A 25,076-nucleotide genomic window follows, 5' to 3' on the forward strand; every position below is an offset into this window, starting at 1 on the left:
TGGGCATCTAGCTGACTCCAGTCGCTCACTGCCCGGCCTGGGCATCTACCTGACTCCAGTGCCTCCCTGCCAGGTCTGGGCCGACATCTGACTCCAGTCCCTTACTCCCCGGTCTGGGCTTACACATCACTCCAGTCCCTCACTCCTCGTTCTGGGCGTACACCTGACTCCAGTCCCTCACTCCACGGTCTGGGCCCACACCTGACTCCAGTCCCTTACTCCCCGGTCTGGGCCCACACCTGAGTCCAGTCCCTTACTCCCCGGTCTGGGCCCACACCTGACTCCAGTCCCTCACTCCCCGGTCTGGGCATCTAGCTGACTCCAGTCGCTCACTGCCCGGCCTGGGCATCTACCTGACTCCAGTGCCTCCCTGCCAGGTCTGGGCCGACATCTGACTCCAGTCCCTCACTCTCCGGTCTGGGCCTAAACCTGCCTCCAGTCCATCACTCCCCGATCTGGGCGTACACCTGACTCCAGTCCCTCACTCACCGGACTGGGCCTACACCGCAATCCAGTCCCTCACTCCAAGTTCTGGGCCGACAACCGACTCCAGTCCTTCGCTTCCCGGTCTGGGCCTAAACCTGTCTTCTGTCCCTCACTCCCGGTCTGGGCCTACACACGACTCCAGCCCCTCACTCCACAGCCTGGGCCTACACCTGACTCCAGTCCTTAACTCCCCGGTCTTAGACTACATCTGACTCCAGTCCCACACTCCCCGGTCTGTTCCAACACCTCACTCCAGTCCCTCACTCCCCGGTCTGGGCCTACAATTGACTTCAGTCCCTCACTCACCGGTCTGGGCCCACAACTGACTCCAGTAACTCACTCCAGGGCTTGGGCCTACACCTGACTCCAGTCCCTCACTCCCCGGTCTTAGACTACACCTGACTCCATTCCCTCATTCCCCGGTCTGGGCCTACACCTGACTCCAAAACCTCAATTCCCAGTCTGAGCCTACGCCTGACTCCAGTCCCTCACTCCCCAGTCTGGGCCTACTCCTGACTCCAGTCCCTCACTCCCCAGTCTGAGCCAACACCTGACTCCAGTCCCTCACTCCCCGGTCTGGGACTGCACCTGACTCAAGTGCCTCACTCCCCGGTCTGAGCCTACGCCTGACTACAGTCCCTCACTCCCCGGTCTGAGCCTACGCCTGACTCCAGTCCGTCACTCCTGAGTCTGGGCCGACACCTGCCTCCAGTCCCTCACTCCCCGGTCTGAGCCTACACCTGACTCCAATCCCTCACTCCCCGGTCCGGGCCTACACCTGAGTCAAATCCCTCACTCCACGGTCGGGGCCTACAACTGACTTCAGTCCCTCACTCCACCGTCTAGGCCCACACCTGACTCCAATCCCTCACTCCCCGGTCTGGGCCCACATCCGCCTCCAGTCGCTCACTCCCTGGTCTGGGCCTACACCTGACTCCAGACCCTCACTCCCTGGTCTGGGCCGACACCTGACTCCAATCCCGCACTCCCCTGTCTGAGCCTACACCTGACTCCAGTTCCTCACTCCCCGGTCTGAGCTGACACCTGACTCCAATCCCTCACTCTCAGGTCTGGGCCTACACCTGACTCCAGTCTCTCACTCCCAGGTCTGGGCCTACAACTGACTCCAGTCACTCACTCCCCTGTCTGGGCGTACACGTGACTCCAGTCCCTCACTCCCATGTATAGGTTTTGCACCTGACTCCAGTCCATCACTCCACGGTGTGGGACTACACCTGACTCCAGTCCCTCACTCCCCGGTCTGGGCCTACACCTGACTCCAGTCTCTCACTCCCAGGTCTGGGCCTACAACTGACTCCAGTCACTCACTCCCCAGTCTGGGCGTACACCTGACTCCAGTCACTCACTCCCCTGTATAGGTTTTGCACCTGACTCCAGTCCATCACTCCACGGTGTGGGACTACAACTGACTCCAGTCCCTCACTGCCCGGTCTGGGCATCTACCTGACTCCGCTCCATCAATCCCCGGTCTGTGCCTAAACTTGACTCCAGTCCCGCACATCCCGGTCTGTTCCTACACCTGACATCAGTCCCTCACGCCCCGGTCTGGGCCTACACCAGACTCCTGTCCCTCACTCCACGGTCTGTTCCTACACTTGACTCAAGTCCCTCACACTCCGGTTTCTGCCTTCAACTGACTCCAGTCCCTCACACCCCGGTCTGGGCCTACACCTGACTTCAGTTCGTCACTCCCCCGTCTGGGCCCACACCTGACTCCAATCCCTCAATCCCCGGTCTTGGCCCACATCCGCTTCCAGTCCCTCAATCCCTCGTCTGGACCTACACCTGACTCCAGTCCTGCACTCCCCGGTCTGTTCCCACACCTGACATCAGTCCCTCACTCCCCGGTCTGGGCCTACACCTGACTCCTTTCCCTCACTCCACGGTCTGTTCCTACACTTGACTCAAGTCCCTCACACTCCGGTTTGTTCCTTCAACTGACTCCAGTCCCTCACACCCCGGACTGGGCCTACACCTGACTCCTGTCCCTCACTTCCCGGTATGGGCATCTACCTGTCTCAACTCCCTCAATCCACGGTCTGTGCCTAAACTTGACTCCAGTCCCTCACTCCCCGGTCTGGGTCTACACCTGACTCCTGTCCCTCACTCCACGGTCTGTTCCTACACTTGACTCAAGTCCCTCACACTCTGGTTTGTACCTTCACCTGACTCCAGTCCCTCACACCCCTGTCTGGGCCTATACCTGACACCAAATCCCTCACTCCCCGGTCTGTGCCTACAACTTACTCCAGTACCTCACACCCCGGTCTGGGCCTACACCTGACTCCAGTCCCTAACACCCCGGTCTGGGCCTACACCTGGCTCCATTCCCACTCTCCCCGGTCTGGGCCCACTCCTGAATCCAGTCCCTCACTCCCCCGTCTGGGCTCACACCTGACTCCAATCCCTCAATCCCCGGTCTGGGCCCACATCCGCTTCCAGTCCCTCACTCCCTGGTCTGAGCCCACTCCTGACTCCAGTCCCTCACTCCCCCGTCTGGGCCCACACCTGACTCCAATCCCTCAATCCCCGGTCTGGGCCCACATCCGCTTCAAGTGCCTCACACCCCGGTCTGAGCCCACACCTGACTCCAGTCCCTCACTCCCCTGTATAGGTTTTGCACCTGAATCCACTCCCTCAATTCCCGGTCTGTGCCTAAACTTGACTCCAGTCCCTCACTCCCCGGTCTGGGACTAAACCTGACTCCAGTCCCGCACATCCCGGTCTGTTCCTACACCTGACTCCAGTCTCTCACATCCCGGTCTGGGCCAACACCTGACTTCAGTTCGTCACTCCCCCGTCTGGGCCCACACCTGACTCCAATCCCTCAATCCCCGGTCTGGGCCCACATCCGCTTCCAGTCCCTCACTCCCTGGTCTGGGCCTACACATTACTCCAGTCCTGCACTCCCCGGTCTGTTCCTATACCTGACTCCAGTCCCTCACTACCCGGTCTGAGCCTACACCTGACTCCAATCCCTCACTCTCCGGTCTGGGCCGACACCTGGCTCCAGTCTCTCACTCCCAGGTCTGGGCCTACAACTGACTCCAGTCACTCACTCCGCAGTCTGGGCGTACACCTGACTCCAGTGCCTCACACCCCGGTCTGAGCCCACACCTGACTCCAGTCCCACACGCTCCGGTCTTGGCCTACACCCGACTGAAATCCCTCACTCCCCGGCCTGGGCCTACATCTGATTCCAGTCACTCACTCACCGTTCTGGGCCTACATCCGACTCCAGTCACTCACACCCGGTCTGGGCCTACACCTGATTCCAGTCCCTCACTCCCCGGTCTGGGCCTACACCTGACTCCTGTCACTCAATGCCCGGTCTGGGCATCTACCTGACTCCAGTCCCTCAATCCCCGGTCTGTGCCTACACTTGACTCCAGTCCCTCACTCCCTGGTCTGGGTCTACACCTGACTCCAGTCGCGCACTTCCTGGTCTGTTCCGACACCTGACTCCAGTCCCTCACACCCCGGTTTGTGCCTACAACTGACTCCAGTTCCTCACTCCAAGTTCTGGGCCTACACCCGTCACCAGTCCCTCACTCCTCGGACTGGGCCTAAACCTGACTCCAGTCCCTCACTTCCCGGTCTTAGCTTACAGCTGAATCCAGTGCCTCACTCCGCGGTCTGGGCCTACATCTGACTCCAGTCCCTCACTCCCTGGTCTGGGCCTACACCTGACTCCAATCCATCACTCCCCGGTCTGTTCCTACACCTGACTTCAATACCTCAGTCCCCGTTCTGAGCCTACAACTGACTCCAGTACCTCACTCCCCGGTCTGAGCCTGCACCTGACTCCAGTCCCTCACTACCCGGTCTGGGACTACACCTGACTCCAGTCGCTCACTCCCCGGTCTGGGCCTACACCTGATTCTCGTCCCTCACTCCTCTGTCTGGGCCTAAACCTGACTCCAGTGCCTGACTCCCCGGTCTGGGCCTACACCTGACTCCAGTCCCTCACTGCCCGGTCTGGGGCTACACCTTACACCAATCCCTCACTCCCCGGTCTGGGCCTACACCTGACTCCAGTCCCTCACTCCACGGTCTGGGCCTACACCCGACTCCAGTCTCTCACTCCGCAACCTGGGCCGACACCTGACTCCAGTCCCTCACACACCGGTCTGGGCCTACACCCGACTCCAATCCGTCACTAACCAGTCTGGGCCTACACCTGATTCCAGTCCCTCACTCCCCGGTCTGGGCTTACACCTGACTCCAGTCCCTCACTCCCCGGTCTGGGCCTACACCTGACTCCTGTCACTCACTGCCCGATCTGGGGATCTACCTGACTCCAGTCCCTCACTCCCCGGTCTGGGCCTACACTGGATTCCAGTCCCTCACACCCCTTTCTGGTCCTAAACCTGACTCCATTGCCTGACTCCCCGGTCTGGGCCTACACCTGACTCCAGTGCCTGACTCCCCGGTCTGGGCCTACACCTGACTCCAGTCCCTCACTCCCCGGTCTGGGCCTACACCTTACACCAATCCCTCACTCCCCGTTCTGGGCCTACACCTGGCTCCATTCCCTCTCTCCCCGGTCTGGGCCCACTCCTGACTCCAGTCCCTCACTCCCCCGTCTGGGCCCACACCTGACTCCAATCCCTCAATCCCCGGTCTGGGCCCACATCCGCTTCCAGTCCCTCACTCCCTGGTCTGAGCCCACTCCTGACTCCACTCCCTCACTCCCCCGTCTGGGCCCACACCTGACTCCAATCCCTCAATCCCCGGTCTGTGCCCACATCCGCTTCAAGTGCCTCACACCCCGGTCTGAGCCCACACCTGACTTCAGTCCCTCACTCCCCTGTATAGGTTTTGCACCTGAATCCACTCCCTCAATTCCCGGTCTGTGCCTAAACTTGACTCCAGTCCCTCACTCCCCGGTCTGGGACTAAACCTGACTCCAGTCCCGCACATCCCGGTCTGTTCCTACACCTGACTCCAGTCCCTCACACCCCGGTCTGGGCCTACACCTGACTCCAGTCCCTCACTCCAGGGTCTGGGCCAACACCTGACTCCAATCCATCACTCCCCGGTCTGTTCCTACACCTGACTTCAATACCTCAGTCCCCGTTCTGAGCCTACAACTGACTCCAGTACCTCACTCCCCGGTCTGAGCCTGCACCTGATTCCAGTCCCTCACTACCCGGTCTGGGACTACACCTGACTCCAGTCGCTCACTCCCCGGTCTGGGCCTACACCTGATTCTCGTCCCTCACTCCTCTGTCTGGGCCTAAACCTGACTCCATTGCCTGACTCCCCGGTCTGGGCCCACACCTGACTCCAGTCCCTCACTCCCCGGTCTGGGGCTACACCTTACACCAATCCCTCACTCCCCGTTCTGGGCCTACACCTGACTCCAGTTCGGCACTCCTCTGTCTGGGCCTGCACCTGACTCCAGTCCCTCACTCACCAGTCTGGGCCTACACCTGAAACCAGTGCCTCACACCCCGGTCTGAGCCTACAACTGACTCCAGTCCCTCACTCCCCGGTCTCAGCCTACACCTGACTCCAGTCCCTCACTACCCGGTCTGGGCCTACACCTGACTCCAGTCCCTCACTCCCCGGTCTGGGCCTACATCTCAATCCAGTCCCTCACTACCCGGTCTGGGCCTACACCTGACACCAGTCCCTCACTCCCAGGCCTTGGCCAACACCTGACTCCAGTCCCTAACTCCCCAGTCTGGGTTTTGCACCTGACTCCAGTCCCTCACTCCACGGTCTGGGCCTACACCTGACTCCAGTAGCTCACTCCCCGGTCTGGGCCTACACCTGACTCCAGTCCCTCACTCCACGGTGTGGGCCTACACCCGACTCCAGTCTCTCACTCCGCAACCTGGGCCGACACCTGACTCCAGTCCCTCACACACCGGTCTGGGCCTACACCCGACTCCAATCCGTCACTAACCAGTCTGGGCCTACACCTGATTCCAGTCCCTCACTCCCCGGTCTGGGCTTACACCTGACTCCAGTCCCTCACTCCCCGGTCTGGGCCTACACCTGACTCCTGTCACTCACTGCCCGATCTGGGGATCTACCTGACTCCAGTCCCTCACTCCCCGGTCTGGGCCTACACTGGATTCCAGTCCCTCACACCCCTTTCTGGGCCTAAACCTGACTCCAGTGCCTGACTCCCCGGTCTGGGCCTACACCTGACTCCAGTGCCTGACTCCCCGGTCTGGGCCTACACCTGACTCCAGTCCCTCACTCCCCGGTCTGGGCCTACACCTTACACCAATCCCTCACTCCCCGTTCTGGGCCTACACCTGACTCCAGTTCCGCACTCCCCGGTCTGTTCCTACACCTGACTTCAGTACCTCACTCCACGGTCTGGGTCTACACCTGACTCCAGTCCCTCAATCTCCGGTCTGGGCCAACACCTGACTCCAGTCCATCACTGGAGGCCCAAAACTACTCAAGTGTAACTCCCCAGTTTGGGCCTACTCTGCGCATTCGTATTTTCAGAGCCTGCGTCCCAGTTCGGTGAAGAAGCCAACATCACACTGCCGTGGACCATAATTTCCAGCAATGAGAGGGTGACCTTTGAGGTAAGATGGCTTTGGACAGTGGAGCGCTGCCGTGAGGTGAGGGAGAGGTAGTCGTTGTTATGGGTACCGTAGCCATCAGGGAAGGCAAGATGACCAAGGAATGATAGTCGTTCACACTGTAGGCCATCACCGGGTGGGTGGGGTTTGGGAGTGAGGGATTGGGGAGATTGGAGTGACAGGTATGGGAGGTGAGAGTTGGGAATGAGAGTTATGGGAGATGTGAGTAATTGATATGGTGATGTGGGAGTGAGTGATACGGTGATGTGGGAGTGTGGGATATGGGAGGTGGGAGCATGGGCTAAGGTGATGTTGTGAGTGTGGGATATGGGAGATGAGAGTGTGGGATAAGGTGATGTTGGGAGTGTTGGATATGGGAGGTGGGCGTGTGAGATAAGGTGATGTGGGAGTGTAGGATATGGGATGTGGGAGTGAGGGATATGGTGATGTGGGATTGCGGGATATGATGATGTTTGAGTGTGTGATATGGGAGGTGGGACTGTGGGATATGGGAGGTGTGAGTGTATGATATGGTGAAGTGCGAGTGAGGGATATGGTGATGTGGAAGTGAGGGATACGGTGATGTGGGAGTGTGGGATATGGGAGATGGGAGTGAGTGATATGATGTTCTGGGTGTGAGAGATATCGGAGGGGAAGTAGTGATATTGGAGGTGGGAGTGCGGGATATGATAATGTTGTTTTATGGGATATAGTGATGTGGGAGTGTGGCATATGGGAGGTGGGAGTGTAGGATATTGGAGGTGGGGATGAGGGATTATGGTGAGGTGGACATGAGGCATATGTGGAACTGGGGGTGAAAGATGTGGAAGTATGGGATATGTGGAGGTTGGAGTGAGGGATATGGGGAGCTGGGATTGAGCGCTATGGGGCGGTGGGAGTGATGGATATGTGGCGGTGGGATTGAGGGATATGGGGCAGTGGGAGTGAGGAACAAGGAAAGTGGGATTGAGTGATATGGTGAGGTGGGAGTGAGGCATATGAGAGGTGGGATTGAATGATATGGGGAGGTGTGAGTGAGGAATATGGGGCGATTGGAGTAAGGGATAAGGGGAAGTGGGATTGAAGCATATAGGAGGTGAGATTGAGTGATATGGGGAGGTGTGAGTGAGTTATATGGGATGATGGGAGTGAGGGATATGGGGATGTGGAAGTGAGGCATATGGGAGGTGGGATTGAGCGATATGGGGAGGTGGGAGCGAGGGATATGGGAGGTGGGATTGAGCGATATGGGGAGGTGGGAGCGAGGGATATGGGGAGGTGGGAGCGAGGTATATGGGAGGTGGGATTCAGTGATATGGGGAGGTGGGAGCGAGGGATATGGGAGGTGGGATGGAGCCAGGAATATGGGAGGTGGGATTGAGCGATATGGGGAGGTGGGAGCGAGAGATATGGGGGGTGTGATTGAGTGATATGGGGAGGTGGGAGCGAGGGATATGGGGAGGTGGGAGCGAGGGATATAAGAGGTGGGATTGAGCGATATGGGGAGGTGGGAGCGAGGGATATAGGCGGTGGGATTCAGCGATATGGGGAGGTAGGTGTGAGTCTGTGTCTCTGACTTGACTTCATCTCCCTATTCTGTATAGACGGGAGTGACAGACGGGGCCCTCGGTTGCCTGAGGAGGGCACTGGATAAGGTGAACAGCACCTACACCTTGGCCCTCTTGGCCTACACCTTCACCCTGGCTGGGGACCAGGCCACGAGGGAGCAACTACTACTCAGGCTCGAGGGACTGGCCATCAAACAAGGTGGGCCTTATTCAACCGCACTCTCTCCACCCACCTCCTCCCCTACTCCCCCACAAACCAGGGCCCTTCCTGCCCCCCTGGAAGACGGGGGGGAGCTGGTTATTCAACCATGGTGGGAGGTGCTGTTTATTCAACCACGGGGGGGGGGGGGGGGGGGAGGGGGCTGGTTATTGAACCATGGGGGAGGTGCTGGTTATTCAACCATGGGGGGAGGGGCTGGATAATCAAAAATGGGGGAAGGGGCTGATATTCATCGGTGGCTGGAGGTTCTGGTTATTCTCCACGGAGGGTAATGAGCGGCTGCTCATTCAAACATGCGCTGAGGGGGATGGTTCTTCGACAATAAGGAGATTCACTGGCTATTCACCGCGGAGCATGTCGGGAACTGGCTCTTCAACCGTGGGGTGATGCGTAGTTAACGATGACACCGATCTCTCTGTTGCAGGCGGGTTGACCCACTGGCAGCGGGCGGACAAGGCGGAGGAGGAGGAGTGGGGGTTCTGGTGGAGGGCCCCTTCGGCGGAGGTGGAGATGACGGCCTACGTCCTGCTGGCCCTCCTCTCCAAGCCCCAGGTTACGATCTCTGACCTGAGCCAGGCAACTCCAATCGTCAGCTGGCTGGTCAAGCAGAGGAATTCCCAAGGCGGGTTTGCGTCGACGCAGGTAACTCGGGGGAGGAGGCGGAGGAGAGAGAGAAGGAGAGAACACGAGGGCCAATGGCCCGACCTCACCAACTGGGAGCTGGGGTTAAATCCCACCACAGACAAAGGGGATTAAGGGCTCCTCTCTCTGATGGAGACTGGGTGGGTCAGTGGTTCCGACACTGTCATAGAATCATTGAAAGGATACAGAACAGAAAGAGGCCATTCGGCCCGCCGAGTCCGTGCCGGGTCTATGCAAGAGCAATCCAGCTAGTCCCACTCCCCTGCACTTCACCATAGCCCTGTAATTCATTTCATTTCAAGTACTTATCCAGTTCCCTTTTGAAGGCGATGATTGAATCTGCCTCCATCACCCCCTCGGACAGTGCATCCCTGAACTGACAACTCGCTGCGTAAAAAAGCTTTTCCACATGTCACCTTTGGTTCTTTTGCCAATCACCTTAAATCTATGTCCTCTGGTCGTTGACCCTTCCGCCAATGTGAACACTTTCTCTCTATCCAGTCTGTCCAGACCCTTCATGATTTTGAACACCTCGATCAAATCTCCTCGCAACCTTCTCTGTTCCAAGGAGATAAACCCCAGCTTCACCAATCTATCCACGTAACATAAGTCCCTCATCCCTGGAATCATTCTAGTAAATCTCTTCTGCACCCTCTCTGAGGCCTTCACATCTTTCCTAAAGTGCAGTGCCCAGAACTGGACACTATACTCTAGTTGTGGCCGAACCAGTGTTTTATAAAGGTTCATCATGACTTCCATACTTTTGTACTCTCTGCCTCTATTTATAAAGCCCAGGATGCCGTATGCATTATTAACCAATTTCTCAACCTACTCTGACACCTTCAACGACTTATCCACATATACCCCCAGATCTCTCTGTTCCTGTACCCCTTTTAGAATTGTGCCCTCTAGTTTATATTGCCTGTCCTCGTTCTTCCTACCGAAATGTACCATTTTGTATTTTTCTGCGATAACTTTCATCTGACACGTGTCCGCCCATGCCACCAGCCTGTCTATATCCTCTTGTAGTCTATCACTATCCTCCTCACTGTTTACTACACTTCCAAGTTTTGTGTCATGTGGAAATTTTGAAATTATACACCCAAGTCCAAGTCATTAATATATATCAAAAAAAGCAGTGGTCCAAGCAGTGACCCCTGTGGAACACCACTGTACACCTCCCTCCAGTCCAAAAAACAACCTTTCACCACTTTCCCACCACTGAGTTAAACTGACTGGCCTGTAGTTACTGGGTTTAACCTTACACCCTTGTTGAACGAGGCTGTAACATTTGCAATTCCTCTGTCCTCTGGCACCACCCCCGTATCTACGGATGTTTGGAAGATTGTGGCCAGTATCTCTGCAATTTCCACCCTTACATCCCTCAGCAACCTCGAATGCATCCCATCCGCACCGGGTGACTTATCTGCTTCAAGCACAGCCAGCCTTTCTAGTACCTTTTTATCAATTGTTAGCCCATTCAGCATCTCAATTGTATCTTCTTTTACCGAGACTCTGGCAGCATCTTCTTGCTTGGTAAAGTCAGATGCAAAGCACTCATTTAGTAACTCGGCCATTCCCTTTGCCTCCATGAGCAGATCTCCTTTATGGTCCCTAATCGGCCCAACCCCTCCTCTTATTACCCATTTACTATTTACACGTCTGGAGAAAACTTTTGAATTCCCTTTCATATTGGCTGCCAGCCTGTTCTCATACTCTCTCTTTGCCCCTCTTATTTCATTTTTCACTTCCCCTCTGAACTTTCTATACTGAGCCTGGTTCTCACTTGTCTTATTAACCTGACATCTGTCATACATACGCCCCTTTATTCCGTTTCATCTTACTCAGTATCTCTTTTATCATCCAGGGAGCTCTGGCTTTAGTTGCCCTATCTTTCTGTCTCTAAAAAAATGTACCGAGACTGTACCCGAAGCATCTCCTCCTTAAAGTCCGCCCACTGTTCAATTACAGTTTTGCCTGCCAATCTTTAATTTCAATTTTCCCTGGCAAGATCTGAGTATTTTTAATTCAGAATGACCCGTGTCCTTTTCCATAGCAATTCTAAACTTTATGATATTATGATCGCTATTTCCGAAATGCTCCCTCACAGACACTTGCTCCACTTGTCCCTCCTCATTCCCTAGAATCAAATCCAGCAGTGCCTCCCGCCTCATTGGGCCAGAAACATACTGGTCAAGAAAGATTTCCTGCACATATTTCAAAAATCCCTCCCCCTCTTTGCCCCATATATTATTACTATCCCAGTCTATATTAGGATAGTTGAAGTCGCCCATTGTCACAAATCTATAGTTCTTGCACTTGCTGTAATTTCCCTGCAAATTTCCTCCTATATCTCCTTCCACCAGTTGGTGGCCTACAGAATACACCCATTAGTATAATGGCACCTCTATTGTTTCTTAACTCGAAACAAATAGATTCTGTCCTTGACCCCTACAGGACATTGTCTTTAATCAATACTGCCATCTGCCTCCTTTCTTTCCTTCCCTATCTTTCCTGAATACCTAGTATCCAGGAATATTTAGTACCCAATCCTGCCCTTTTTTGAGCCAGGTCTCCGTTATCACCATTACATCATATTCCCATGTGGTTATTTATGTCTGCAGCTCACCAACCTTATTCACCAGGCTTCATGCGTTTACACACATGCTCTGCAAACCAGACTGTGTTGTACTCTCTCTCAGCCTGATCACACCTGATACTGTACTATTACTTGCTCTAGTGCTATCTTTCTCCCCGATCCTTTGGGCCCCTTGTTTCTCCTTTCCAGTTCTACACCCTGGTGATCCCCCCACTATCAAATTACTTTAATCCCCCCACCCTCAACAGCACTAGCGAACCTCCCAGCTCCGATGAGGGGCAACCCATCCGGCCTGTAGAGGTCTTACCTTCCCCAGAACTGGTCCCAATGCCCCAGGAATCTAAAGCGCTGCCTCCTGCACCATCTCTCCAGCCACCCATTCATCTACTCTATCCTCCTATTTCTATACCAGCTAGCGCGTGGCACCGTGAGTAATCCGGAGATTACTACCCTTGAGGACCTGGATCTTAATCTCTTTCCTAACTTCATAACAACTGCCTGCAAGAGCTCATCCCTCTTTCTACCTATGTCCTTGGTACCGATATGGACCACGACATCTGGCTGCTCACCACCCCCACCACCCCCCACCACCCCCCCCCCCCCCCGACCCAGAGTGTTCTCTCATCCTCTGGGAACTGGGTTAAACCCCCCAGAGAGAGGGGGTGAAGTTCTCCTCTCTCTGATGGGAACTGGGTGGGTCAGTGGGTCAGACACTGTCCTCTCACCGTTTGTGTGTGTGTGTGTGTGTGTGTGTGTTTGTGTTTGTGTGTGTAGCTCAGTTCCATCTCGGGATTGATCAGCACAGGCCAGAGATTTCCTGCTCCTTGTGACCTGCTCCCCGTGGGGTGCTGCATTTACTGACCCTCTCCTTCCTCCCTCAGGACACAGTGGTTGCTCTGCAGGCCCTCTCCCTCTACGCCCAGCTGACCCATGTCAGTGAGCCCCACAACTCAGTGACCATCAGCACCGAGGCTGGAATTCACAGCGAGTTCCACGTCGATGCCTCCAACCAGTTACTGCTCCAGCGACAGAAATTAGAGGAGATTCCCGGAGATTACAGCGTCCAGGTCAAAGGGAAAAGCTGCCTCCTTCTGCAGGTTAGTCATCACTCCCTCTCTCCCTCCCTTTACTCCCTCCCTTCCCTCTCCCCCTCGCTCCCCACTCTCCATCCCTCCATCCCGCCCTCCTTCCTCACCTCTTCCCCTCCCTCCTTCCCTCCTCCTCTCGACTCCCTCCCTCACGCTGCTCCTCTCCCTCACTCTGCTCCCTTCCCTTCTTCCCCTCCCTCCCTCACTCCCTCCATCCCTCCCTCCTCTCCTTCTTCACTCCCTTCCCTCCTTCCCAAACCTCCTTTCTCTCTCTCCCCACCATTCCTCCCTCCGCTCCCACCCTCCCATCACTGCCTCCCGTTCTTCGTACACTCCCACTCACCTTCCCGCTCCCTCCGCTCCCTCTCTCTCTCCCCTCTCTTCCTCTCTCCCACATCTTCCTCACTCCCATCCTTCCCTTCATTCCCTCCCTCCATCCCATCCCACCCTAGTCTTCAGCTCCCTTACACTCCCTTCCCCTCCCTTCCATTCCATTCCCTCCCTCCCACATTCCCTCCTTCACTCACTCCCTCCATCGTTCCCTCCCTTAACTTTCACTTCTCCCTCCATCCACTCTCTCCCTTCTCTTCCGTCGCTCCTATTCCTCCCTTAACTAACTGCCCTTCCTTTCCCACCCCCACCCCCGCACACCCCTTTGCTTCCTCTTTCCGCTCCCTTCTTCCCTCCTTTCTTCCTTCCCTCCCTTCCACCCTCCCTTCCACCCTCCCTCCTTCCTTTCACATCCTGCTTCCCATCCTTCCTTCCCGCACTCCCTGCTAACCCTCACTCCCTCCCTCCATCTTTCCCTCATTACCTTCCCTCCTCTTTCTTTCTCTCCAATCCCTCTCCGTCCTCCCACTTCCCTCCTTCTTCCCTTGCCTCCTTCTTCCCTTCCTTTCGCTACTCTCCCTTCTGCCCTGCTTTCCACCCTCTCTCCCCTCCCTTCACCTCCATCACTCCCGCAATACCCTCCCCTTCCCATTCACTTCCATCCCTTCCCCTCCCTCCCTCCTTCCCATTTTTCTTACCTTCTTCTCTTCCCTCTCTCCCTCCCTTCCCTTCGCTCCCTCCCATTCCTTCCTCTCACTCCCTCCCTCCATCCCTTCACTTCCTCTCCCTCCCTTCCCTCCTTCCTTCCCTTCCCTTCCTCTCACTCCCGCCCCTTTGTTCCCGCTGCCTCCTTCCCCTCTCTTTCTTCCTTGCCTTCCATTCTCTCCATTCCCTCCCTTCCTCTCTATCCCTTCCCTCTCTCCTTCCCTTCCCTTCTGCTCCCTCCCTTCACTTATCTTCCCCTACCTCTCCTCCGCCTATCTCTCCCTCACTCCCTTCCTCTCCCTCCGTTCCCTTCCTCTCCCTCCCTTCCGTTCCTCTCCCTCCCTCCCCTTCCTCTCCCTCCCTCCCCTTCCTCTCACTCCCTTCACTTCTCTCCCCTTCTTCTCCTCCGCCCTACTCTCCATCCCTCACTTGTCTGCCTCTCTGCCTTCCTCTCCCTGCCTTCTTTTCATCTCCCTCCCTTCCGCTCTCTCCTACTTTCTCTTCTCCCTTCCTCTCCATCACTCCATTCCCTCCCTTCCCCTCCCTCCCTTCCCCTCCCTCCCTTCCCCTCCCTCCCTTCCCCTCCCTCCCTTCCCCTCCCTCCCTTCCCTTCTCTCTCTCTACTCCCTTCCTCTCTCTGCATTATCTTTCTCTCCCTCCCTTCCCTTTTCTCCCCATACTCTCCCTCCCTTCCTCTCCATCCCTCGCTTCTCTCCCTCCGTCCCTTTCCTTTCTCCCCCTCCCTTTCCTTCCTCTCCCTCACTTCCTCTCCCTCCCTTCCCTTCCTCTCCCTCCCTTCCCTTCCTCTCCCTCCCTTCCTCCCCCTCCATTACCTTCATTTCCCTCCATTCCCTTCTTCTCCATCCCTTCCTCTCCATCCCTTCCTTTCCTCTACAGCACTCCCTTCCTCTCCCTCCGCTCCCTTCCTCTCCCTCACTTATCTTCATCTCCCTCCCTTCCCTTCCTCTACCTCACTACCTCTCACTCCCTCCCTTCATCTCCTTCCCTTCCCTTCACTCCCTCTCTTCCCTTCCTCTCCCTCCCTCCATCCCTTCCATTTCTCTCCCTGCCTTCCCTTCCTCTACCTCCCTACCTCCTTCCCTTCACTCCCTGCTTCCCCTCCTTCCTTCCTGCATTCCCTCCGAACACTCACTCCCTACCTCCATCTTTCCCTCATTCCCTTCCCTCCCCTCCCATCCCATTTCTTTCCCTCCGATCCCTGTCCTCCCTCCCTCCCTCCCTTACTTCCTTCTTTCCTTCCCTCCTTCTTCCCTTCCACACTTCCCATTCTCTTCCCTTTCCTTTGCCTTCCCTCCCTTCTGCCCTCCTTCCTTCCCTCTCTCCCCTCCCTTCAGCTCTATCCCCTCCCCCTCTCCCTCCCCATTCACTTCCATCCCTTCCCCTCCCTCTCTCCTTCACATTCTTCCTACCTTCTTCTCTTCCCTATCTCCCTCCCTACCTTTCCTCTCACTCCATTCCTCCCTTCACTTCCGCTATCAACATTCCCTCCCTCCTTCCCATCCCTTCTTTCCTCACCCTCCCTCAACTTCCTCACCCTCTATCCACACTGTTCCCGCTCCCTCCTTACTTTCTCTCCCTCCCTTCTCTTCTCTCCCACCCTTGCATTCATCTCCCTCCCTTTCCTCTCTCCCTCCCTCCCTTTCCTCTCTCCCTCCCTCCCTGCCTTCCCTTCCTCTCCATCCCTTCCCTTCCTCTCCATCCCTTCCCTTCCTCTCCATCCCCTCCTCTCCCTCCAATCCTCTCCCCCCTCCTTTCTGTCCCGCCATTTCCCTTCCTCTCACTCCCTTCCTTTCCCTCCATCGCTTCTCTCCCTCCCTTTCCCTTCCTCTCCATTCCTTCCTCTCCCTCCTTTCCCTGCCTCACCCTCCCTCCCCTTCCTCACCCTCCCTCACCCTCCCTCCCCTTCCTCACCCTCCCTCGCCTTCCTCACTCTCCCTCGCTCCCTTCACTTTCTCTCCATCCCTTCCCTCCCCTTCCCTTCCCCTCCCTAACTTCCCTTCTCTCCCAACCTCCCCTTCTCTCCCAGCCTTCCCTTCTCTCCCTCCCTTCCTCTCCCTCCCTCTCCCTCCCTTCCTCTCCCTCCCTTCCTCTCCCTCCCTCCCCCTCCCTTCCTCTCCCTCCCTTCCTCTCCCTCCCTCCCTTCTCTCCCTCCCTCCATTCCTCTACCCCCCTTCCACTCTCTCCGTTCCTTTCCTGTCCCTCCCATCCCTTCCTACGTCTCCCTCCCTTCCCTGCTTTTCTCCATTCCCTTCCCTCCCTAACTCCCCTGCTTTCCCTCCCTAACTCCCCTGCTTTCCCTCCCTTCCGCTCTTCTCTATACCTTCTTCTCCTTCCCTTCCATTCCTTTCCCTCCTTCCTCTCCGTTCCCACTCCCTCCCTTCCATCCCTTCCACAATTTCTTCCATCCTCCTTCCTTCCTTCCTTCCCCCTCCCTCCCTCTCTTCCTCCTTCCTTCCCATTCCTGTCCACTTTCCTCCATCCTTCCATCCTCTTCCCTACCATCCATTCCCATCTCTCCCTCCCACCTGGTCACTTTCCCCTCCTCCCCATCCCTCCATCCTTTCGCTCCCTCCCTCCCTCCATTTCATCCTCCCTTCACAGCCCTCCCTCACTCACTCACTCCCCATTCTTTACCTCCACTCATTCATCTCTATCCCTCCCCTCCCTCCTTTACCTTGCCTCCTCTCACTCACTCCCTCACAACCCGACTCTTACCCACCCTTCGTTCTCTCCTTCCACTCACTCCTTCCCTCCCTTAATCATTCACTCCCTCCCTGCTTCCATCGCTCACTCCCTCAATCCCACCTTCACCTCACGACCTCAATCGCTCTCTCCCTCCACTCACTCCCTCCCTTCCTCCCCTCCTTATCTCCCTACCCTCCTTCCCTCCTCACTCACTCAATCCCTCCACTCACTCCCTCAATGCCTCCCCTCAATCTATCAATGCCTCCCTTCCTCCCCTCCCTCTCTCCCTCCCCTCTTTCCTTCCCTCCCTCTTGCCCTCCTTCCTTCCCTCCCTCATGCCCTCTCTCCCTCACACCCCTCTGTCCCACCCCTCTATCCTTCCCTCCCTCAATCGCTGCTGTATCCCCTTCCTCCCTTGCTCCACTCACTCAACGCCTCTCACTCACTCTCTCAATCCCTGCCTCTCGATCAGCTCCTTCCATCTTCTCCTTCAACTCCTTCCCCTCATTCTCTCCATCTCTCCAACCTCTCCCCTCCTTCTCTCCCGCCCATCTTTCTCTCGATCCCTCCCCTCCCTCCCCTCCCTCCCTCCCCTCCCCTCCCTCCCCTCCCTCCCTCCCCTCCCTCCCTCCCTCCCCTCCCTCCCTCCCTCCCCTCCCTCCCTCCCCTCCCCTCCCTCCCTCCCCTCCCTCCCTCCCTCCCCTCCCTCCCTCCCTCCCCTCCCTCCCTCCCCTCCCTCCCTCCCCTCCCTCCCCTCCCTCCCTCCCCTCCCTCCCCTACCTCCCCTCCCTCCCCTCCCTCCCTCCCTCCCTCCCTCCCTCCCTCCCTCCCTCCCTCCCTCCCTCCCTCCCTCCCTCCCTCCCTCCCTCCCTCCTATCCCTCCCTCACGCGTCTCTCACTCCCACCCTCGCTCCCCTCTCCCCTCCATTTGTGCCTCGCTCCCCACCCTCCCTCACAACACTCATCTATCTCCACTCCCTCCCAACCATCTCCCTTTCCTTCCTTCCCTCTCCACTCCCTTTAACCCTTCCTCCCTCCCTCCCTTCCGGTATTCCTCCCTCCCCTCTCCTCCGAGCTCCCCTTTCTCCTCCACTCGTTCCCTTCATCCCTCATTCCTTCCCTCCCTCCCTCCCTCCCCTCCCCTCCCTCCCTCCCCTCCCCTCCCTCCCTCCCCTCCCCTCCCTCCCTCCCTCCCTCCCTCCCTCCCTCCCTCCCTCCCTCTCTCCCTCTCTCTCTCCCTCTCTCCCTCCCTCCCTCTCTCCCTCCCTCCCTCCCTCTCTCCCTCCCTCCCTCTCTCTCTCCCTCTCTCTCTCCCTCTCTCCCTCCCTCCCTCCCTCTCTCCCTCCCTCCCTCCCTCTCGCCATCTCCTTCCTCTCTCCATCTCCTTCCTCTCACCTTGCTCTCACTCCTCTCCCACCCTCCCTCCTCTACCGCCCTTCCGCACTCCTCTCCCTCCTGTTCTTCCTCTCGTTTGCTCCGTCCCTCATCCCTTCCACCCTTCCCTCTCCCAACCTTCTTCCTCCCCTCCCCTTCCCTTTCTTTTATCCTCCTTCCCACCCTCCTTCCCTTCCACCCTTCACCTCCCTCGCTTTCTCCCCTCCATTACTCCCACCCCTCCCTCCCGTCTTGAATTCCCTCCGTCCATCGTCTCTTCCCTTCCTTTCCTGCCTTCATTTCCCATCTGTTCCTCCCCCTGCTCGGCCTCCCTCCTTCACAATCCTCCCTCACTCTCTTCCCCTCCCTTTCTTCGTCTCCTTCCCTCACTTCCAATCCCTCCCATCACCGCTGATTATCCTCCCTTTCATTCCCTCCCTCTCCTTCCCTTCCATCATTCCCTCCATCCCCGTCACCAGTGCGTCCCCTCCGTACCCTTCCCTCCCCTCTCTCCCTCCACTATCTCCCTCCCTCCCATTCCCCATCCTCTCTCTATACCCTTCCCCTCCCTCCCCTCTCCATTCCTTCCATCCCTTTAGCTCGTTTCCGCTCGCCTCCCCACCCTTCCCTTTGCCTCCCACTCGCTTCCCTCACTTTTCTTCCCTTCCCTCCCTCGCTTCCCTTCCTTCTCTCCCTACCTCTTTCCCTCCTTCTCCCACTTCCACCGCCTCAGTAGAGAGCCAGCATCATACCCAATTCCCAGCTTCAGTTATTCCAAGAGAAGGAGGTGAGCGAGGGAGGGTGGAAAGAAGGAATTAAATACGGAAGTGGAGGAGGAGGTGGGAATGAGCGAAGTGAGGAGAGCGTGGGAAGGTGGGAATGAGGGATATGAGGAGAGTGTGGGAAGGTGGGGGTGAGTGATATTGGGAGCGGGTAGGAAGGAGGGAATGAGGGATATGTTATGGGGGAGTGATGGATATGGGGTGGGGGATTGAGGGATATGTGACGGGGGAGTTAGGGATATGTAGAAATGAGAGTGAGGGATGTGGGGAGAGGATTGCGAGGTGCGAGTGAGGGATATGTGGAGAGGTGCGAGTGAGGGATATGTAGATGTGGGAGTGATGGATATGGGGAGGGGGTTGAAGGATTTGAGCAGTTGGGAGTGAGCGATATGGGGAGATGATGTGAGGGATTTGATGAGTTGCGAGAGAGGGATTTGGGGAGAGGTGCTCGTGAGGGATATGTAGATGTGGGAGTGATGGATATTGGGAGAGGGTGTGAGGATTTTGAGGAGGTGCGAAAGAGTGACATGGGGAGTGAATGTGAGGGATTTAAGGAGGTGCTAGAGAGGGATTTGGGGAGAGGGTGTGAGGGTTTTGAGCAGGTGCGAGAGAGGCATTTGGGTAGAGGGTGTGAGGGATTTGAGGAGGAGCGCGATAGGCATTTGGGGAGAGGGTGGCATTGAATTGGTCCCTCCTTGGTCAGACCTTGCTGACGATCAAGTAACTAAATCACTTCCAATTCCAGGCAACTCTCCGATACAACACACCTCCCGCAATGAAAGACCCCGCGTTCAGCGTAACTGTGGAGATGGTGACAGTAAATTCAATATTTGAAAATACGAGTGAAATCTCAAAGCCCAGGATCGACATCAACGTCACGTGAGTAAAGTGACAAAGGATGGTCAGTGTTTAATGGGTGTGAATGAGATGGTCAGTATTTAGTGGGTGTGAGGGGGATGGTCAGTATTTAATAGGTGTGAGGGTGTTGGTCAGTATTTAATGGGTGTGAGTGAGATGGTCAGTAATTAATGGGTGTGAGGGGGATGGTCAGTATTTAATAGGTGTGAGTGGGATGGTCAGTATTAAATGGGTGTGAGGGGGATGGTCAGTATTTAACGGTGATGTGGAGATGCCGGTGATGGACTGGGGTTGACAAATGTAAGGAATCTTATAACAACAGGTTATAGTCCAACTGTTTTATTTGAAAATCACAAGCTTTTGGAGGCTTTCACCTTCGTCAGGTGAGGCAACCTACCATGGAATCCGAATCCCACACTCACCTGACGAAGGAGTGAGATGGTCAGTAGTTAATGGGTGTGATTGAGATGGTCAGTATTTCATGGGTGCGAGTGAGATGGTCAGTATTTAATGGGTGTGATTGAGATGGTCAGTATTGAATTGGTGTGAATGGAATGGTCAGTATCTAATGGCTGTGAGTGCGATGGCCAGTATTTAATGGGTGTTAGTGAGATGGTCAGTATTTAGTTGTGAGTGAGATAGTCTGCTTTCAATGGGTGTGAATCGAATGGTCAGTATTTAATGGGTGTCAGTGAATGGTCAGTATTTAATGGGTGTGAGTTGGATGGTCAGTATTTAGTGGGTGTGAATGGGATGGTCAGTATTTAATGGGTGCGAGCGGGATGGTCAGTATATAATGGGTGTGAGTGAGGTGGTCAGTATTTAATTGGTGTGAGTGAATGGTCAGTATTTAATGGGTGTGATTGAGATGGTCAGTCCTTGATGGGTGTGAGTGAGATGGTCAGTAAATAATGGGTCTGATTGAGATGGTCAGTATATAATGGGTGTGAGTGAATGGTCAGTATTTAATGGGTGTGAGTGAGATGGTCATTATATAATGGGTGTGATTGAGATGGTCAGTATTTAATTGGTGTGATTAAAAGGTCAGTATTTCATAGGTGTGAGTGAGATGGTCAGTATTTAATGGATGTGATTGAGATGGTCAGTATTTAATGGGTGTGAGTGAGATGGTCAGTATTTAATGGGTGTGAGTGAGATGGTCAGTATATAATTGGTCTGATTGAGATGGTCAGTATTAAATGGGTGTGAGTGAATGGTCAGTATTTAATGGGTGTGAGGGAGATGATCAGTATTTAATGGGTTTTATTCAGATGGTCAGTTTTTAATGGGTGTGAGTGAGATCGTCAGTATTTAATGGGTTTTATTCAGCTGGTCAGTATTTATTGGGTCTGAGTGAGATGGTCAGTATTTAATGGATGTTATTGAGATGTTCAGTATTTAATGGGTGTGAGTGAGATGGTCAGTATATAATGGGTATGATTGAAATGGTCAGTTTTTGATGAGTGTGATGAGATGGTCAATATTTAATGGGTGTGAGTGAGGTCAGTATTTAATTTGTGTTCGTGAGATGGCCAGTATTTAATGGGTGTGAGTGAGATGGTCAGTGTATAATGGGTATGATTGAAATGGTCAGTTTTTGATGAGTGTGATGAGATGGTCAATATTTAATAGGTGTGAGTGAGATGGTCAGTATTTAATGGGTGTGAGTGAGATGGTCAGTATTTAATGGGTGTGAGTAAGATGGTCAGTAATTAATGGGTGTGAGTGAGATGGTCAGTATTTAATGGGTGTGTGTGAGATGGTCAGTATTTAATGGGTGTTAGTGAGATGGTCAGTGTATAATGGGTATGATTGAAATGGTCAGTTTTTGATGAGTGTGATGAGATGGTCAATATTTAATAGGTGTGAGTGAGATGGTCAGTATTTAATGGGTGTGAGTGAGATGGTCAGTATTTAATGGGTGTGAGTAAGATGGTCAGTAATTAATGGGTGTGAGTGAGATGGTCAGTATTTAATGGGTGTGTGTGAGATGGTCAGTATTTAATGGGTGTTAGTGAGATGGTCAGTGTTTAACTGGTGTGTGTTGGATAGTCTATATCGATTGACCCCTCTGGCCATGTGACTCACCCTTTTCCCCCTTCCTTGTTCTAGCTTCACGGGCGATCGTCCAGTTTCGAACATGGTAATTGTCGATGTGAAGATGCTTTCTGGTTACTCTGCGGATGAGAGTTCTGATTTGTTGGTGAGTGTTTCCTCAACTCGGGCCTTTAATCTGTTCAAGGACCAGAGGAGAAGGAAAAGTTTTTTTCATGCCCTTCTCCAGACCAGATCATCCTGTATCATGCGAGAGAGGAGGAGGGTTGCACACAGGAGATGGAGGTGGACATTTTCACTTCTCCTGATCCCAGTCCTGTGACCCCCTGGGTTAGGGAGGGGTGACTCAGCCCCGGGGTTCCTGTCACTGATCCCTATCCAGTGACCCCAGGGTTATGGGGGTGGGGGTTGGTTAGGGCGTGCCTCTTTCTGGGTTCCTTCTCGAGATTCCTGCACAGTGGTGGCCCCTCTCATGAATGAATATCTTATTGACACTCACATTCTGACGCCCACCCTTGGACCCAGACCCCACCGAGCGGTCGTCCCCTGGAAGGTGCTGTCGGGGTCTAATGGGATGAGATGACTGCACTCATTCTGTCTACCAACATGGGACGATTTAATATTTATTTGTAGTAATTATGATTCGTTTATATTCATTAATAATAATTAATATTCATTCATCTCCACATCATTTCAGCCCAGGGAAAATGCCAATGTCAGCAAATTGGAAATCCGCGATGATCATGTCATAATCTACATTGAGTCGGTAAGTATTGGAGGAGAGAGCGGGAGGGAGTTGTGGGCGGGGTGCAGACAGTGGTGGAGAGAGAGAGTTACAAAGTGGAGAGAGAAAGTGGGTGTCAGAGAGAGAGGGAGACAGAGAGAGAGGAAGAGACGGAGAGAAAGGGTGACAAAGGGGTGGATACAAAGGTAGTCGGAGAGGCGGAGAGAACGGTGAATATGGTGGGTCCCATGGACCGGATGAGCTGGGAGATACTGAGCAAATATATGAGTTGCCATGCGGGATGTGATGTGGGTTTGTGATGTGAGTTTGTGATGTGAGTTTGTGATGTGAGTTTGTGATGTGAGTTTGTGATGTGAGTTTTGATGTGAGTTTGTGATGTGGGTTTGTGATGTGAGTTTGTGATGTGAGTTTGTGATGTGAGTTTGTGATGTGAGTTTGTGATGTGAGTTTGTGATGTGAGTTTGTGATGTGAGTTTGTGATGTGAGTTTGTGATGTGGGTTTGTGATGTGAGTTTGTGATGTGAGTTTTGATGTGGTTTGGATTGTGAGTTTGTGATGTGAGTTTTGATGTGAGTTTGTGATGTGAGTTTGTGATGTGAGTTTTGATGTGAGTTTGTGATGTGAGTTTGTGAAGTGAGTTTGTGATGTGAGTTTGTGATGTGAGTTTGTGATGTGAGTTTGTGATGTGAGTTTGTGATGTGAGTTTGTGATGTGAGTTTGTGATGTGGGTTTCTGATGTGAGTTTGTGATGTTAGATTGTGATGTGGGTTTGTGATGTGAGTTTGTGATGTGAGTTTGTGATGTTGGTTTGTGATGTGAGTTTGTGATGTGAGTTTGTGATGTGGGTTGAGATGTGAGTTTGTGATGTGAGTTTGTGATGTTAGATTGTGATGTGGGTTTGTGTTGTGAGTTTGTGATGTGGGTTTTGTGATGTGAGTTTGTGATGTGAGTTTGTGATGTTAGATTGTGATGTCAGTTTGTGATGTGAGTTTGTGATGTGAGTTTGTGATGTGAGTTTGTAATGTGATGTGAGTTTGTGATGTGAGTTTGTGATGTGAGTTTGTGATGTGGGTTTGTGATGTGAGTTTGTGATGTGAGTTTGTGATGTGAGCTTGTGATGTGGGTTTGTGATGTGAGTTTGTGATGTGAGTTTGTGATGTGAGTTTGTGATGTGAGTTTGTGATGTGAGTTTGTGATGTGAGTTTGTGATGTGAGTTTGTGATGTGGGTTTTGATGTGAGTTTTGATGTGGTTTCGGATGTGAGTTTGTGATGTGAGTTTTGATGTGAGTTTGTGATGTGAGTTTGTGATGTGAGTTTGTGATGTGAGTTTGTGATGTGAGTTTGTGATGTGAGTTTTGATGTGAGTTTGTGATGTGAGTTTGTGATGTGAGTTTTGATGTGAGTTTGTAATGTGAGTTTGTGTAGTGAGTTTGTGATGTGGGTTTGTGATGTGGGTTTGTGATGTGAGTTTGTGATGTGAGTTTATGATGTGAAGTTGAGATGTGCATTTTGGCCAGGGCCATGGGAAAGTGAGGTTAGTGGGCAGAGACTTCGTTTCTCCGGTACTGACGCAACTTCACTCTCCAGATGAAATCGCATCGTCTCCTACAATTATCATTTCACGCTATCCATAATTTTGAGGTGGAGAATTTGCAGCCGGCTTATGTAAAAGTCTATGATTACTACGAGACAGGTAGGGTCCCTCAAACTGTACACTTCTATCTCTCCCTGTCCAATCCACGGGTGTTTATTCCATTTGATCTCTTCCTTTCAAATCCCTGGCTGTTTATTCCCTTCCATCTCTCTCTCTGCAATCCAATGGTATTTATTCCGTTCGATCTCCGTTTGTCCAATCCACAGGTGTTTATTCCGATCCATCTCTCCTTCCCAATGTCGGATTTTTCTTCTCTTCATTCTCTCCCTGTCTAACCCTGTGTTTTTAATCCCTTCCATCAATCGCTGTCCAATTTCTCGTTTTAATTCCCGGCCACTTTTCCCTGTCTAATTACTGGGTGTTCATTCGTTTCGATCTCTCCCTCCCCAATACCTTAGCAGTTACTACACTGCACACCGCACTGTCCAATTCCCGTGTCTTTATACACTTTGAACTCCCCCTGACCATTTACCGGGTGTTTATTCCCTTCGAACTCCAACTATCCAAATCGCAAGTGTTTATTCCCTTCGAAGTCTCCCTGTCCAATCCCCGGGTGTTTAATCTCTTCCACCTCTCCCTATTCAATTCTTCCATGTTTATTCCCTTCGATCTCTTCATGTTTCATTCGCTGGTCCTGAGTCCCTTCCATCTCTCCCTTTCCAAATTCCCAGCTATTTACTCCCTTCGATCT

General features: G+C 53.9%; 1 protein-coding gene across 1 annotated transcript in view; it reads left to right on the top strand.

Annotated features, from left to right (window-relative positions):
- LOC137312964 (alpha-2-macroglobulin-like) overlaps positions 1–25,076 on the top strand; it is a 144,823-nt gene that overhangs the window by 112,681 nt on the left and 7,066 nt on the right. Inside the window, exons 29-36 of the mRNA XM_067979323.1 lie at positions 6,979–7,061; positions 8,663–8,825; positions 9,271–9,488; positions 12,969–13,184; positions 19,818–19,951; positions 22,043–22,133; positions 22,683–22,751; positions 24,319–24,424. Coding sequence (XP_067835424.1) covers positions 6,979–7,061; positions 8,663–8,825; positions 9,271–9,488; positions 12,969–13,184; positions 19,818–19,951; positions 22,043–22,133; positions 22,683–22,751; positions 24,319–24,424 — 1,080 coding nt within the window. The remainder of the gene's footprint in view (positions 1–6,978; positions 7,062–8,662; positions 8,826–9,270; positions 9,489–12,968; positions 13,185–19,817; positions 19,952–22,042; positions 22,134–22,682; positions 22,752–24,318; positions 24,425–25,076) is intronic.

The sequence above is a fragment of the Heptranchias perlo genome, unplaced genomic scaffold (assembly GCF_035084215.1).
Source record: "Heptranchias perlo isolate sHepPer1 unplaced genomic scaffold, sHepPer1.hap1 HAP1_SCAFFOLD_44, whole genome shotgun sequence".
Classification (NCBI taxonomy): Eukaryota; Metazoa; Chordata; class Chondrichthyes; order Hexanchiformes; family Hexanchidae; genus Heptranchias; species Heptranchias perlo.